Below are 15,511 nucleotides of genomic sequence, written 5' to 3' on the forward strand. Positions count from 1 at the left end.
TGGAACGATCTGAGTGTGAATAAATTTATTTTAAAATATACGATAGTGATATTACGACTCAATTAACAATATTTAATAATTTATTCGATAGAGAACTGGATAAATTGTCTAAAATATAATCCTATTAAAGAGCTAGAGGAAGAGATTTTAATGTTTCCAATAAGCTGACACTAATTGATAAACTATTTGTTAATTCCCGCAAAACATTAATCGATAAATTATCTCTGGCTGCCGGTGCTCCGGAGATCTGAAGATAGTGTGAACAAACTGCGACATCGATATATAAATAAATCTCCTTTCCAAGATCTCTATTTTTTTATCTCCTCATAGATTCACACGTTATCTCGACAGTCTGTGCGTGGCTTTTTACTCTGTAGTGTGTGAATACGGTGTCAGCGCACGTATAGAGCAAAGCGGTACCACCCGAAATAGTTTTAGTAGCAGTTTGGATCAAGGAATAACAGAGAAAGACAAAATCCAAGAGATTACAAGCGGATACGCTCAACGTGCTATCTACATCTCCGCCTCTCATTAGCGGAACTGGTTTATCGTCTGGTTCTCCGTTGAATCGAGAACCGTAATTTCGGCCTCTTCTCTTCTCTTCTCTCCTCTTCTCTTCTATGTTCTTCCTATATCTTTCACATCATCCGCAATCCCTTTTACCTCAACACGACTCTACCAGCGCGTCCTCTTCTCGGCGGATTCAAAACTTTATTTGGCCTGATGCCGTATAAGAAACCATACGAGAATTTATTCGGCTCGTGCCTCCAGGAGATTTCCTACATTTATCTCACACAGATCATCGACTATCAGACTCCTAAATATATACTTATCTCGATAATTCTATCCCCGATCGAAACTGTTTTGTCTATCTAATAAATATTAATATATATCTAGCAGACTGCATCGTCAAAGGACCTGAGCCCCGCCGAGATTCATCTTTAATCTTTATAATATATATATTTAATGCCATACATAATGTCCAGTATATATACGTATATAGTGACCAATTGACTTTTCTTTGCAACTGGCTCCATACATATAGATAGTTTGACTTACATTATATTAACTAGACCACGAGATATCGATGTATAAAGTCCAAGCAAAGACCAACCGAGAGACAGCAAACAACTAGGATGCTAGCTCTTGATATTTTAAAGTCCCACGAGTGAAATTGCACCGTCTGCAATGTTACTTGTGCTCACAAACATCTTTCCAATAACAGTCAACTTAGATTCGTGTGTACATACTCCAATATATACCGTCTTTACATATATATATGTTTGTGTGGGTATATCTACAGTAGAGTAATCGAAGAGTCGGTACGAAAACGAGCAGTCGAATGTCTCCCAGCGGTAATACTATATACGGTTTTGTTGTATGTTGCAGGATCTCTATAATGGTGTGGCGCCACGAATCACGCAGGATGCACAGAACGAGGCGATGAGAGGCCTGAATGGAGGCCGAGGAAGCCGCAGAGCCCCCAGGGGCTAACATCATCCTCTCGAAACTGTCAGAGCTCGGTACAACTGAGATAAGACGCCCAACCAACACCATCTCCACCACAGCCATCACCGACAGAACTCCATTACTCCGCCAGTACTCTTTTATCCAGCTTATTTTTTTTTAAACTACACATTACCACGTACTTTCTAACGGGTAAAATGTCACCTGGGTTGTCGAGACTCTTTATTTTTATTGACACTGTCCAGTAAAAAAATTTAACTAATTATTTATTGAAAAAAAAAAAAGTAATAAAGTGTAGTGACGAAAATGGCTGCGCCGGTGATTGAGAAGAAGCGATTTTTCTGCCGGGAATGGGCATTTATGAAGCTATCCCACTGTCTTGAGCAGCGTCCGGCGTCTAAAACCTGCGGCGCGTTGATCGTCGGTGGTCCAGGAAGTGGTAAAACGGCACTGTGTGCTGAGTTAGCTTGGCCCTCGACGACCGCGAGCTCCCGACACCAAAGATCACTAAACAGAAGACTTTTGGCGAGACATTTTTGCCAAGCGCGCAGTGAAGCTTCACTGTCACCAGCGCAATTCGTGCGTTCGCTGGTGGCACAAATTCTCCAGGCCAGCACTGATGGAATACACTTGTCCTCGCCCACGTCTCCGACAGCGAGCACTACCTCTGTGCCGTCTACATCCAAAGAAGCCGTCGCCGAGGCTTATGCCGAGCGTCTGCGTACAGACCCGGACATTCATGCCGCATTGCAACATGATGTCTTAGACCGGGATCCCGACGATGCATTCAAAAAAGCTCTTTTGTTTCCTCTCCTGGAAGTTGAGCCTCCAAAAAATTGTCTGTTTCTTCTGGTGGATTCTATTGACGAAGGCCAAGTATTAAACCCCCCGCAAACAGGCACCCGGGACTCGCGACGTGAAAATGACAATGTGAGTCGTACAATCGCCGAGCTGCTGGCAAATCATCATCACCTGTTTCCACAATGGCTGCTGCTAGTCTGCACCGCCAGACGTCAGAGCAAAACAATCTCCAGGATGTTTACGGGTTTTAGGAAAATATCTCTTGACGATTTACGAAAGAGCCAAGTGGTTCGCGATGTCCAGCAATATATACTCGCTAGATTGGATCAAGAGGACGCTCTGAGACAGCACATAAGCCGCGACACTGCTGAAATGCTCAACCAGCTGCACATAAAGAGCAACGGGTGCTTTCTGTACCTGGAGAAAGTGCTAGACGGGGTCGCTGAAAACTTTATCGTCTTACGGGAAGTCCGGGAAATTCCTGGAACACTAAACGGTCTTTACTTGTGGCTGTGCCAGAGATTGTTTAGCAGAAAACAATTCGCCAAGGTACAGCCGTTGCTCAACGTAATACTAGCTGCTAAATTGCCAATAACTCAAGATATTTTATACAAGTGTGTTAAAACCGCGCACACAACAATAACCATTGAAGACTTTAACCGTAGGCTTCATCTATTGAGGAGGGTCATATCCGTTTCGCGTGCCGGTGCGTTGATGCTCTTTCATCACAGCTTCGCTGAATGGCTGTTGGATGTTAAACACTGTACCCAGAAGTATTTGTGTTCAGCTACCGAGGGACATGCGATGCTCTCTGCTTACTATACACTCAGAAGTCCCGAGCTTAACCCCGACGAGATTTGCGTGCTCGGACAACATCTACAGCGTGTTATTAATAATATCAGTGGTAATAATTGCACCCTGGATGCGCATACACTTCAAGTGCTCTGGATGATCGGCAGCAGAGCGCCTATTGAACAGTGTTATCTTGACAGTCCAGAGTGTATTATGTGGCCGAGACAGGATACTAAATTGCTGAGGCTGCTCGTTGATGCTGGTGCCAAGCCATCGGAAAAAATAATTGAGGATGAGCCTATCAAGGATCCTGTTTCTTCTAGTCAGGTATTTCTTTCTTTATTTCTAAATTAACTTACACTGATCATAATATTTATTTATTTAAAGGTCTCGCAAGATGTGAGTCCAGTTGATGAATCACCTGGTGAACCATTGACAGAATTACTGGGCGAAAACGGCGACATAAACCAAGCTGATTCATGTGGTCGCACAGTACTTCACACTCTAGCAGCCGATGGGAACGCATCACTTCTAGAGCTGGCGCTTGCAGCTTGTCCTCAAGTAATAAAAGATAATAATAATAATAATTGGTAGTTTGCTGGTTGTTGCTAAGTCTAAACTTAAACACTGGTATTTTCAGGCGAAGCTGGAGGCCACGGACCGCCACGGACAGACTCCCTTGAATCTAGCAGCTAGACATGGATATGCAGACGTCGTAAGAGTCCTTTTGGCGGCCGGAGCCAGTGCTGATCACGCAGACTGCGACGGCTGGACCGCGTTGAGAGCAGCTGCCTGGGGCGGACACACCCAGGTACATTCACAGCCAAGCCTTCTTCCACGAAACCACAAGACTGTTAAAACAGACTCTGATGTAGTTAGTGTGATTTATTATTCTTGATTTACTCTCGTTGTGGCTAACAAACTCAACACATTGTCTGACTACTCACGATTAATACAACTATTTTACTCATTACCTACTCATTACCTACAGCTCTACTCTACTCTACTTTACTTACTCTCTTTACTATTTTATTTATCATCATCCAGCCTCCAAGCGCATCACTCTCTCAAAAATCCCTCGTATTGAGTGAGTAGAGATCGTGACTCAACAGGGACTCGGCCAACATCAATTGTCTCTTTTATAACTAAGGAACTAAAAATAAATTAACAAATCTCGTAGGCTGCAATAATATTTATCTTGTACCTTGTTGTTGTCGTCTTGCTAGTATTAGTATTGTTATTATTATTTTATTATTATTAATAGTGTATTGTTGACACACACTCACACAAGCACACATGGACATATATGTACTAATGAAATGGCCAATTACGTCTCCAGGTTGTTGAAATGCTATTGGAACACGGGGCGATGGTGGATTGTGCGGACTGGGATCAACGGACGGCTCTGCGTGCAGCTGCGTGGGGTGGACACGAAGATATTGTGAAAGCTTTGCTCCAACACGGCGCGGATGTCAATAGAACTGACGACGAGGGTAGGACGGCTTTGATAGCGGCTGCTTATATGGGCCACAGCGAGATCGTTGAACATTTGCTCGACTACGGAGCCAAAATTGACCACGCTGACAGTGACGGCAGGACGGCGCTCAGCGTCGCGGCGCTCTGTGTGCCCTCCAATCACGGCTACGCAAAGGTCAGTTCCGACTCCTCGCCATTTGACATTATCATTCCGCTTTTCCTCATCCTCATCCTCATTCCTCGTCCTTTCTTCGATTAATAATCAAGTCATTCTACTTGACCGCTGCCACAGTTCCCCGGTCTCAATTAAATAAAAATAAACTGATAATTTTTTGCCTTTATAATAAAGGTGGTTACAATTCTCCTGGAACGTGGAGCCGCCGTTGACCACCAGGACAAAGACGGAATGACGCCATTGTTAGTGGCGGCATTCGAGGGTCACCGAGATGTTTGCGAGCTGCTGCTCGAGTACGAGGCGGATGTTGATCATTGCGACGCTACAGGAAGAACGCCCTTGTGGGCGGCCGCCAGCATGGGACATGGAAGCGTTGTCGCGTTGCTATTGTTCTGGGGATGCTACGTCGACAGTATTGATAACGAGGGCAGAACTGTATTGAGCGTTGCCGCCGCGCAAGGTGGCACAGATGTTGTTAAGCAGCTTTTGGATCGAGGTAAATTAATGCTACATCTTTCATAATAATAACAGCTACGTTTACGTTGACGTTGCTGATGATAATCACGATAATGATAGCGATGATGGATTCTATTAAAATATCAATTATCTATTTATTTATTTATCAATAATGATGATGATGATAATAATATTTAACAGGCCTGGATGAACAACATCGAGATAATTCTGGATGGACACCGCTGCACTACGCCGCTTTTGAAGGTCATCTGGACGTATGCGAAGCACTGCTAGAGGCCGGCGCCAAAGTCGACGAAGCTGATAATGATGGCAAGGGTGCACTCATGCTTGCTGCACAAGAGGGACACACTAGTTTAGTCGAGAGGTTGCTGGAACATCACGCAGCTCCCATCGATCAGCACGCCCACGATGGCAAGACCGCACTGAGGTAACTACTCACATTTATTTTCATCCTTATATATATAGACATATATATATATATATATAGGGACGCATTCAACTCATGTATACAGAATAGCATTTTATCTCTCTATTGTTGTGGTTCTCAGGCTCGCAGCCCTCGAAGGTCATTACGAGACAGTACGGGTGCTTTTAAAACACAATGCCGATATGAATGCCAAGGACGCGGACGGCAGAAGTACTCTGTATATTCTTGCTTTGGAAAATCGATTGGCGATGGCTAAATTTTTGCTCGAGAACGCCAACCCAGATGTCGAGAGCCGAGATTCTGAAGGCAGAACTGCTCTCCACGTCAGCGCGTGGCAAGGACACGAGGATATGGTTGCTCTGCTTCTGACAGCCGGCAATGCCAGTGTTAATGCTTGTGATAATGAAAATCGTACTCCTCTACATTCAGCCGCATGGCAAGGACACGCCGCTATTGTTAGATTGTTACTGGAGCACGGTGCGACGCCAGACCACACGTGTAACCAGGGTGCTACTGCTCTAGGTAATCCGAATAATGTCTGCTGATATTAAATCATCATCATATATATATATGTGACATATATCACTCGATAATACTGTAGTAAGCTAATTATAGTAGCACTTGAGATAATGCTCGTACTAATCGACTATTGAATTATTCAGGCATCGCTGCACAAGAGGGTCACGAGCACTGTGTTAGAGCACTACTCAATCATGGCGCGGATCCTAATCATTCCGATCATTGTGGCAGAAATGCGATAAAAGTTGCCGCGAAAAGTGGCCACGATACTGTCGTCAGACTTTTGGAGGAACATTCAGCAAATCAACGAAGCTTGAGACCCGCTATGAACGGAGGTACTGATCTCTAATACTATCTTATTTAAAATAAATAAAACCCAATGACTTTGTCTAAATAATTATTTGAATTTTCAGGCGGAAGCAGCAGCGCGACATCAGTGACATCAAACTCCACAGCAGAAACAAAGCCGTCATCAGCGATTTTAAATCCTTTGTCAACCCAGTACAGCCCTGCAGAATCTCCTGACTCGACAAAAAGACGTAGTTGTGTGTCACTGGGCAACAACTCAAGCAACAGCAAATCTAGCAGCAATTTAACTGGTAGCACAAAGAGCGATCAAGGGAAATTCAGCCAAAATCCAATGGTCAATCAAGTAATCAAAGCTCCGCTGTCATTTACACAACAGCTGCAGCAGTGCTCAAGAGGCGCAAAAAGTCGTCCGCTAAGCAAACTACTGAGTCCGCTAAAAAGCGAACCGCAGAGTCCGATATACGCATCCCCGCCTCACTCGCCGTTGAGCGACAGTCTTATTCCATATTCTCCTACAAACACTAGTCCGCCGAGCGCACAAACAGCCGCCAGTGTGATCCAGAGTCAACTTGGTGTCTCATTGCTTACCGGAAATCAAAGCATACAGTACAAACCACACGGCGGTTTCAACAAAACCCCAGTAATTTACGAACCCATTGAAATAAAGACCGAGCTTATTGACAGGAATGACAGCTCAAAACCTTTTGAACTCACCAACGAAATGCTCGGACTCAAGGTCAACAAAGAGAAAAAGGCCAATGGGTACGACGATAAGCGCAACTCCGCGGATCCACATTTTACTCGCGACACCCACATGAGAATTATTTTGGGCAACAGCGGGGCTGGTGTCGGGCGCAATGTTAAGCACACCGATCACGTTACACCGAGGTAATTTATTTTCATTTTAAATTCTTCATTACAATCTCGATATTTAATTAATTTAATTATAACTTAAAAAACTTGGCCTTATCTAATCACAGAGATAAATTTACTTCTATTTAAACTCGACTTAAATCTAACATTTAATTTTTCAAATTTTTTTTTCGATATTTATTAGCAGTGTGATTAGATCAGGCCAAGGTTTTTTTAGTCATAAGTATGATATATTAATTAATGTAAAATATATAAAAGCTTATTGTCTTTGTTTTACAGCCCGAATCCGAAACCCAAACGCAATGGGTTGGTGTCGAATCCAGCGATGCGGCTTGTCGCGGGTGTACGAAATGGTTTTGAAAACGCGACCAACAGAAATAAACCCATCACTACACGAGTCAATGGGTTCCAGTGGAAAGCTGAAGCACGCAAGGAAACTCCGTTGTAAAAATTTGAAATTTAAAAATACCAACTACGAAAAATAAATAAAATAAACAAGCCAATTAATTAATTAAAATAAAAATTTGTTATAAATACAATTATATAAATTATTGATACTCAATTTTATTGAGACACTAAAGTTTATAACAATTATTTAGGAATAAAAGATAATATTTAATAGTTTAAATTAATGTGAAAGTCAATATATGATGTTGGTTTTTAAATTATTATCATTTTTTACGTGAGCAGAATCAATTACCTCATATGAGAACAAGTTAACACACTTAAGTAATAATCGATGTGAGGCGGAATTAAAAATATTAAATGACTTAATACCAAATAATAAATAAAAAATTTATCGATCTCACTAATACTTAGATTTTAAAAAGAATTAACTGTTCGAAATGAGTTTATAAAAAATATCTCTAAGCAATTACTTTTTTTATTTTTAAAATTACTAGATAATATAAATATAAATATATATAAACAAATAAATATAATATTAAGATGAAAATTTATAAACGAATAAAATTACGAGATTTTTAGATGAGAAGACTGGACGAACAAAGCTCACGATAAATTGCTTGAGATTCGATTATTTGAAGTGTAAAGTTGTGTATAATAATCATTTATTATTGAAGAATAAATATAATTCAATAGAATGACTGATTGAAATATTTGTTACAATGGAGTGTAGTTTATATAAATCCTCTGCTGATATTTAAAATACGTAAAATAATGGCCTGGAAAATAAAACTCAAATAAGTCTTTTATTATTATTATAATTATTATTATTATGTGTAAATAATTGTCACTGTAGTGAGCATTATAATATTTATTAATAGATTGTAGCAGGTGATAAATAAATGATAATAAATGTAAATTTTATGTTCGATAAAATTAATCACACTTGAGATGCATTGTTTTTTAATCACCTCCTAAATTTTATTTATTTCCTTAAAAGCAAACCGATTTATTTATAAATCTTCACCCATCTCCACCTAATCCTCATATGAATCTGAACTCCAAAAATAAATTTTTCCCAGGACTTTTCATGGCCTTTTCTACTCGAGGGCATCATAATGAACAAAAAACGTTTATGGTATGATGGGTTATTCCCAACAGGATCAAAGTTATGGGCTACTCTTCATAGAGAATATCCTATACCCATGTCCACCAACGATTCTATGGGTCGCAACTCAAAAAATAAATTATTCCTAGGACTTTTCATGGCCTTTCCTACTCGAGGGCATCATAATGAACAAAAAACGTTTATGGTATGATGGGTTATTCCCAACATGATCAAAGTTATGGGCTACTCTTCATAGAGAATATCCTATACCCATGTCCACCAACGATTCTATGGGTCGCAACTCAAAAAATAAATTATTCCTAGGACTTTTCATGGCCTTTCCTACTCGAGGGCATCATAATGAACAAAAAACGTTTATGGTATGATGGGTTATTCCCAACATGATCAAAGTTATGGGCTACTCTTCATAGAGAATATCCTATACCCATGTCCACCAACGATTCTATGGGTCGCAACTCAAAAAATAAATTATTCCTAGGACTTTTCATGGCCTTTCCTACTCGAGGGCATCATAATGAACAAAAAACGTTTATGGTATGATGGGTTATTCCCAACAGGAGCAAAGTTATGGGCTACTCTTCATAGAGAATATCCTATACCCATGTCCACCAATGATTCTATGGGTCGCAACTCAAAAAATAAATTATTCCTAGGACTTTTCATGGCCTTTCCTACTCGAGGGCATCATAATGAACAAAAAACGTTTATGGTATGATGGGTTATTCCCAACAGGATCAAAGTTACAGACTACTCTTTATAAAAAGACATGGACAGCCTTATCCTCACCCATGTTCACCCATCTTCCTTCGATCCTCATATGGAACTGAACTCGAAAAATGAATTTTTCTCAGGACTTTTTTGTGTTTTTCCTCATCATTAAGTTACCTTCAAATAATAAATATCAATATTTTCACATACGCATAAATTTTTATTTCTTCTTTACAGACTGCACTAAATACAATTAATTAACATTTGTAATAACAATACTATCTCAATATTTTCCTTCGAGATCCGTAATAAGTTTCCTTCCAATCACAATTATTACAACGCAATGATTATCCCACACAATTGACATTCAACAACAAATATCAACTATTTATTTAGTAAAACTCATCAACACCGAACATTTAACTACAATAAAAATATATGACTGTTTTCCGACAATTAATAAGTTTACAATCATCAAAAATAGTTTTAAAAAAATGGCTGATATAAATAACTGAGACCTTACACAAAATAAATATTAATAGAGAACTAATAATTAAGAAAACTCAGTAAAAAAAAAGTTTTAGGCCCCTTGGCTGGAATGACGAAATAAACATTACAGTATAGTAATTTGGAAACATATTTTTACATATATTTATATAATAAATCGATCAAACTCTACAAGTACCTAAGCCTTATTCTAGATAATCCATCTAGATTATCAAGATCATACGTAATAAACTCTTGATCTTGTCTTATTATCAAAGCATGATAATTATTGCTTCATAAATTCCTTTATTTTATTTTATTATATTTTATTTTATATCTCGTTACTAATTCCAAAAAGACACATTTTTATTCGCGCTCTGGGCTTCTCCGAGCCAAAAGGGAGTATAATTTTTTTATTACAAATCGTCTTGGAGACTCATTCTAAAGCTCAAAATTTTAAATTCAAGTAAATAAAAATGCACGTCTCTTTGGAATTAACAACGCGATATTTTATATTAAATAAAATTTAATTAAAATTAATCTACGAGCGCAAGTTTACAATAATTTAAATAGTTATAAACTATAAATGTTACGAACAAATGCTCAATATTTATTTATTTTTTTGACCGGCAAAAAAAACTTTAATACCTTTATACTGCTCTGATAAACCGGCAGTACATTTTTTTTATCTGTTATTATTTAATAAAACAACAATTTTTCAAATAAATTCAAACTATAGCACTTCTGTTATTCAACGCAACTTAAACCTAAAGACAGTTTATAATTATTGTAGAGCGCATGTGGAAATTATCCGCTTCTAGTTCTGATTAAATATATCAGAGGCGCGAAAATGTCAAAATTAAAAAAGAAAACTTTTCATTTCTGTTCCCTGAAAAAATTTGAAAACTAAATAAAAAAGGCATGAGTTTGTAGAGAGTCAGATTTTCAAAATTAAACTAAAAATGATAGCTTCTTCTAGAAAATTTGAATTTCAAAATTTTCGCGCGACTGATATATTTTATCTGGAACTGAAACTAAGAGATTTTTCAATGCACTCGTTGTCAATTTAACGTCAATTATTTATTTGTATATTTATTATCAATTAATATATATATTTATATACTTATATATTATATTTTGAAGTGCACAAACTTGTTTAAATGCTACCAGGTAAACTCGATCGATATATTGTAGTAAAATATTCGGACACATTTGTAGTGTCCTGGAATGAATTCTAATGAATTTATCATCTGTGCATTTAAGAGGACAGAAATGCGTAAGAGATACTAATATATTGATTTCATTTATCTAGTCACGAGACACTACGTTACTTGGTTATTTAAATTATTTTGACATTTAATCACAAAACAATCCTCCATTTAAATAATCACGAATAAGCATTTAATTCGCGATCTGCCGGCGCTTCTTACATCAATACTTTGTATTAATTAATTTATACGCGAACCAGCGGTAACTTCGTCCAATTGAGCTGAATTAAAAAACCCTTGTTAGTTTAATACTCAAAAAATTCAGCGAATTGACTATAGGATACATGATAAATAAATAATTACAGTAAATTTTACAGGCTTATTTGTCGAGGAGAGATTACTCAAGACCACCTTCCTCTTCGAGTTTTGACAAGAATTTCGGTATTCGGTAACTTGGATCTACTTGTCGAGCCATGTCGATCAGTCCCAATAGTTTCTTGATGCCAATGAAGACTCTGTAAGTTATTTAATTATTCAATTATTATTTAGTGAACGTACTCAAGGATCAAAACTAGTAATTACTTTTTTTTATACCGTTTTCCTTGAAGTTTTGCATGCAAGCTCGAAAGTTCTGACTTTGTGAATACGTCTTGGTCTTCTAATACTGCTAGCAAATGGTCGGGTGTTGATAAATTTGGTACATGGAGAACGGTATTGAATGCTGATATCAATTTCATGTCGTCGAGAACTTGTCTGGAATTATTAAGTAAAAAATAAATAAAATTTATCAAGCAAATAAACTATTAAATTTAGTTATTTTGATAGAATACCTGTCACTAGTAGTACAGAGTACGAGCAATTTTTTACCACGAGGTGGCTGTTTTTTCAACAACACTAGCAATGCCTGAAGTGTCAGATTGGAATACCTCGGACCGATTGATCCGTAATCTAGGAGACGTTCGATATTGTCAACCAGGATACAACTCAGCTGAGAGCGATAAGCATCGTCGAAGAATTTACGGATCGCGAGACACTTGGCAGTCTCAGTGTGTCCGACCATGTCGTCGGGAGTGCAAACTTTGACGAAGGGAAAGTCTGAGTTCTTAGCAATTTGTGCAGCTAACGCAGTCTTTCCGCTGTTGGGAGGACCTTCCAGTAGAACAGAGACAAGACCGAAGCCTTCGGCAGCTCTTGTCTTCTGGATATCCAAATTACCGTCGGCAATAATTTCAGCCACGGGACGTCCCCAGTTGATGATGCCACGAGCGAGTAAGTGGTCCAGTACTTCTGCGGCTGTACCAAATGCTGGCTTTACGTCATTTTCTAGCGCATGTAGAAAGTCTGCTCTTGACACCATAAGTTTTTCCATCGCCGAAGGGTCCAATTCCACTTTACTCGAAACTTTAATTAATTTATTCATGGCTGTACTCTGAGCAGCTCTTACCAAACCTTCCAATTCGGCGCCGCTAAAATTTTTCGTAAGCGCTGCAAGCTCTTTCAAGTCGACATCCGGAGCAATTTTATTGTGTTCACGCATTCTCGATGTGTGAATATTTAAGATTTGGAATCTTCCAGTCTCATCTGGCAAACTGATCTCCATTTGTAACTCCAATCGTCCAGGACGTAGCAAAGCTTCGTCAATCATGTCTCGTCGGTTAGTCATACCAATCACGAGAATATTATTGAGCTGCTCTACACCATCTATTTTGGACAGCAATTGGTTCACGACAGTGTCATGGACGCCAGTGTTACCAGCGACACTACCACGAGACTTACAGATAGCGTCGATTTCATCAAAAATAATAATATGAAGACCACTGTTTGGACCCAGTTTCTTTTCCTCTTCTTCAGCTTCGGCAAACAATCTCCTGACGTTGGCTTCACTTTCTCCCACATACTTGTCAAGAATCTGCGGGCCATTGACGATTTTAGGTTCTCTCGCATTCAACATGGTACCAATCTGACGAGCCATAAGAGTTTTTCCCGTACCAGGTGGTCCGTAGAGCAAAATACCCTTAACGTGTCTGCATCCCAGCTGCGTCATAATATCAGTTGGAAATACTCTCGAAGCAAATGCACGACGGAAAATAGCGCTGAACTCTTTATCCAAACCACCTATTCCCATTTTAGCGAAATCCCAGTCAGGATTAATAATCGACTGTCGCATAACTGTCCCCTTTGCCTTGCCGACCAGATTCAAACACGATTGCTCAGCCTTCTCAAACTGAATCACCGTGTCACCGAGACACCGACCCATTCTTGTTTTGATGGGCTTAGATTTCTGTCCTTGCTCAATAGCTGTGACATCAAGTGCCTCCAGATCCTTTACCACCAATCCCAGCATTTTTTTGTCGCCAAATTGAAACGCCAGTTGCTGTCCCACTGTAAATGCATGACCAGAAAACTTTAGAAGAAAATCCTTGACCATCAAGTCAGTGTCATACGGCTCCGTTGTTGTCCTAAAAATAGAAAACAAAAATCAATCACACCATTCCTTTTATTTCTTTTGCTCCCATTTATCAGAATTATAAAAACTTAATCAATCAGTATAAAATTACTTTGTTTTCTGCAGGAAATCAGCTTCTAACACAATAGTACCTAAGAAATTAGACTTCGACGATGCGTCAAACTGATATGGACGTACATCTATTTCTTGATCGACCGAAAGTGCGGCCCACTTTCTCTGGGGTAAACTAAATCCGACACATCCACGAGGCACATCGTTGTGTGTCTCAACAGTAAATACATAATTCTGGTTTGGCAAAGTCGTCACCTCAATATATCTGCTCCCATAAAAAAAAAAAAAATAAAAGTATGTTGTTAATAAAGTGAATACTCTCTCTAATTAAAAAGTAATAACAATAACAACACATACTTGATATCTTTTGGAAAATCCGTAGGGCTGATAGCTGCGAGATTTCTCAAGCTCAGTTCGTCCGTAGGACATCTGATCGCTCGCATCTTCTGAAATAAATAATTACAAACATACGTTACCAATAAAAATAAATTTAATTTAACATATCCATTGAATAATCAATACCGCGAAATATATGTTATCTATAACAATGATTTAAATAATGACGCAATGGCGTCAAGAAAATTAATAAGCATCTCTGTCTATATAAAGAAACCAGCTTTCTCAAGTAATCAAGACAGCGTTATAGATAAATATCATTAAAAAAAATCAGTCCACATTTATTAATAGATAATATTTTTTCTATTTCAACACTCACCATCATTTTGTTATATTTGTATACTTTCTCCCTCTGACGATCACTTCCAACTGATACTGATCCGGTGCTCTGGTTCTGGTATTAAAATTAAACACGTAGTATGGATCTCTGCAATGCAGAAAATTCTCCACTCAATGACTTGAAGCTGCTCAAAGGCACCTGCCAATACCAATATCAACAACTAGACATTTAATTCACCAGAATTGCTGTCACTGAGAAACTGTCAAATTTTAATTGTCTTCAAGTTAGAAGACAATTAAAATTTTCGAATTTCTTCAAACGAATCAATTACAAAAAAAATAAAAGTCTGCACATGTAGAAAATTCAAAAAACTACAAGCGAAAGTTTTTTACAATTTTATTTTTAAAAAAATCAAAAAGACGTCAGCTAACTTCAGTATTATGATTTTCAAATGTGACTGCTAGCGCTGTGGTCATTTTTGAAAACTATCTCAAACTCGGTTGATAAATCAAAGAAGGAAAAGTAAATGAGAGATTTACAGATTCAGGTCATCTAGACTCTGGGTCGTTCATGCTTTATTTTGCTCTCGTATCGACATAGCACGAGTTTACGTAAGGAGGTAAGAAAATATTATTTTATCTTTATAATAACTGAATAATTTGCTAATTAACGAAATAGATTCTTTAGATTCTGGTATATTATTTTCTTCAGCTCCAACATGTCGTTCCAGACAACTATCTACAATATTTTCTTCAAACGCACGTCAACATTTGTGGCCTCTTCTATAGCCGCGGTATTTATTTTCGAACGTGTGATCACTATTGGGTCTGAAGCACTTTTCCAGAGTCATAATAAAGGAGTAAGTAATTCTTTTGATTTATTAATTAAGAATTACTTTAACATTTTCCCTAAATCACTTATTTAATTAGATTTTATCCTGTATTCAAATAATTTTTTATTTACTATTTTAACAATTTAAAAACTTGAAAATAAAAATTCATTACTAATAATAATTATTTATAATTACAGAAATTATGGAGGGACATCAAGCATAAGTACGAAAAA

The 15,511-nt window shown here is 38.2% G+C and overlaps 2 protein-coding genes across 5 annotated transcripts in view; one reads left to right on the forward strand and one right to left on the reverse strand.

Moving 5' to 3' along the window:
• The window catches only part of LOC103577887 (ankyrin repeat domain-containing protein 50), a 99,553-nt gene extending 90,882 nt beyond the window's left edge, over positions 1 to 8,671 (forward strand). For 2 of the 3 annotated variants that reach the window (XM_014440710.2, XM_053737296.1), the window contains 10 exons: positions 1,390 to 3,387; positions 3,448 to 3,621; positions 3,701 to 3,934; positions 4,400 to 4,711; positions 4,886 to 5,207; positions 5,369 to 5,615; positions 5,737 to 6,137; positions 6,278 to 6,469; positions 6,548 to 7,331; positions 7,596 to 8,671. In XM_014440710.2, coding sequence (XP_014296196.1) covers positions 1,774 to 3,387; positions 3,448 to 3,621; positions 3,701 to 3,934; positions 4,400 to 4,711; positions 4,886 to 5,207; positions 5,369 to 5,615; positions 5,737 to 6,137; positions 6,278 to 6,469; positions 6,548 to 7,331; positions 7,596 to 7,764 — 4,449 coding nt within the window. In that variant the 5' untranslated portion in view covers positions 1,390 to 1,773 and the 3' untranslated portion in view covers positions 7,765 to 8,671. The remainder of the gene's footprint in view (positions 1 to 1,389; positions 3,388 to 3,447; positions 3,622 to 3,700; positions 3,935 to 4,399; positions 4,712 to 4,885; positions 5,208 to 5,368; positions 5,616 to 5,736; positions 6,138 to 6,277; positions 6,470 to 6,547; positions 7,332 to 7,595) is intronic. The other variant, XM_014440711.2, reaches the window with a different exon arrangement.
• Positions 8,672 to 9,757: 1,086 nt separating this feature from the next.
• On the reverse strand, positions 9,758 to 14,644 carry LOC103577888 (vesicle-fusing ATPase 1). Of its 2 annotated transcripts, XM_008558741.3 has the most exons (7): positions 14,486 to 14,644; positions 14,128 to 14,216; positions 13,811 to 14,035; positions 12,083 to 13,711; positions 11,847 to 12,005; positions 11,616 to 11,767; positions 9,758 to 11,533 (listed from the first exon to the last, which is right to left on the reverse strand). In XM_008558741.3, exons 1-6 carry the CDS (start codon positions 14,489 to 14,491, stop codon positions 11,650 to 11,652), a joined length of 2,226 nt encoding a protein of 741 aa, XP_008556963.1. In that variant the 5' UTR covers positions 14,492 to 14,644; the 3' UTR covers positions 9,758 to 11,533; positions 11,616 to 11,649. The 2 variants fall into 2 exon arrangements, with proteins under 2 accessions (XP_008556963.1, XP_008556962.1); XM_008558740.3 differs by having other exon boundaries at positions 9,758 to 11,767; positions 14,486 to 14,643.
• Positions 14,645 to 15,511: the final 867 nt, after the last annotated feature.

This window comes from Microplitis demolitor, chromosome 1 (assembly GCF_026212275.2).
Source record: "Microplitis demolitor isolate Queensland-Clemson2020A chromosome 1, iyMicDemo2.1a, whole genome shotgun sequence".
Classification (NCBI taxonomy): domain Eukaryota; kingdom Metazoa; phylum Arthropoda; class Insecta; order Hymenoptera; family Braconidae; genus Microplitis; species Microplitis demolitor.